We start from the raw sequence: 660 nt of genomic DNA on the forward strand, positions 1-660 counted from the left end.
GGGGGTACTCGCTCTTCCCGATGGGACTGATCCTCGTCGACAAGCTCATCGGCCGCCTGCGCGGCAAGGAGCCGGTCGAGCTACTGCGCGAGGTCTCTCCGACCAAGGACGTGATGCACCTGAGGATGCGCCTGTCGAGCGGGCGCCGCTTCAAGTTCCAGGCGGGCCAGTACATTTTCCTGCAGGCGCCGGGCATTTCCGGGGAGTGGCACCCATTCACGCTGTCATCCTCTCCGGAGGAGCGGACCTTCTCCCTCCACATCCGGAGCGGCCGCACAGTGCTCGCTCCCCCCCCTGCACAATCTAAGCCCAGGGCCGACCCCCCCCCCAAAACAGCAGCGCTCTGCTGCTGGGGGGGTCGGGACCCCCCCCCAGCAGCAGCGCTCTGCTGCTGGGGGGTCCGGACCCCCCCCCCAGCAGGAGCGCTCTGCCTGTGGGGGGTGCTGGCATCTCTGTACAGACAGCAGCTGTAAGTAGCATGCGTTCCAGTGGCGAGAATTTATGGTCGGCCTCAAAATCAGTGGTCTCACCGGCGGGCCCTCCTACTACCAACCGGGAGGTGCGGGGCACGCCAGCCTCTCTTCTACGCCTCTCGTGCCTCGCGGCGCCTCTGCTTCAAGGGTGGAAGAGACGGCTCTCGCAGCCCATCATACGCCGTGG

At 66.5% G+C, this 660-nt stretch overlaps 1 protein-coding gene across 1 annotated transcript; it reads left to right on the forward strand.

Moving 5' to 3' along the window:
* Positions 1–20: 20 nt before the first annotated feature.
* On the forward strand, positions 21–473 carry EMIHUDRAFT_246122 (hypothetical protein; the record flags this gene model as incomplete). The annotated part of the gene is made up of 2 exons (XM_005767470.1): positions 21–223; positions 461–473. The coding sequence occupies 2 exons, from the start codon at positions 21–23 to the stop codon at positions 471–473; spliced, it is 216 nt and encodes a 71-aa protein (XP_005767527.1).
* Positions 474–660: the final 187 nt, after the last annotated feature.

This window comes from Emiliania huxleyi, assembly GCF_000372725.1.
Source record: "Emiliania huxleyi CCMP1516 unplaced genomic scaffold EMIHUscaffold_491, whole genome shotgun sequence".
Lineage (NCBI taxonomy): Eukaryota > Haptophyta > Isochrysidales > Noelaerhabdaceae > Emiliania > Emiliania huxleyi.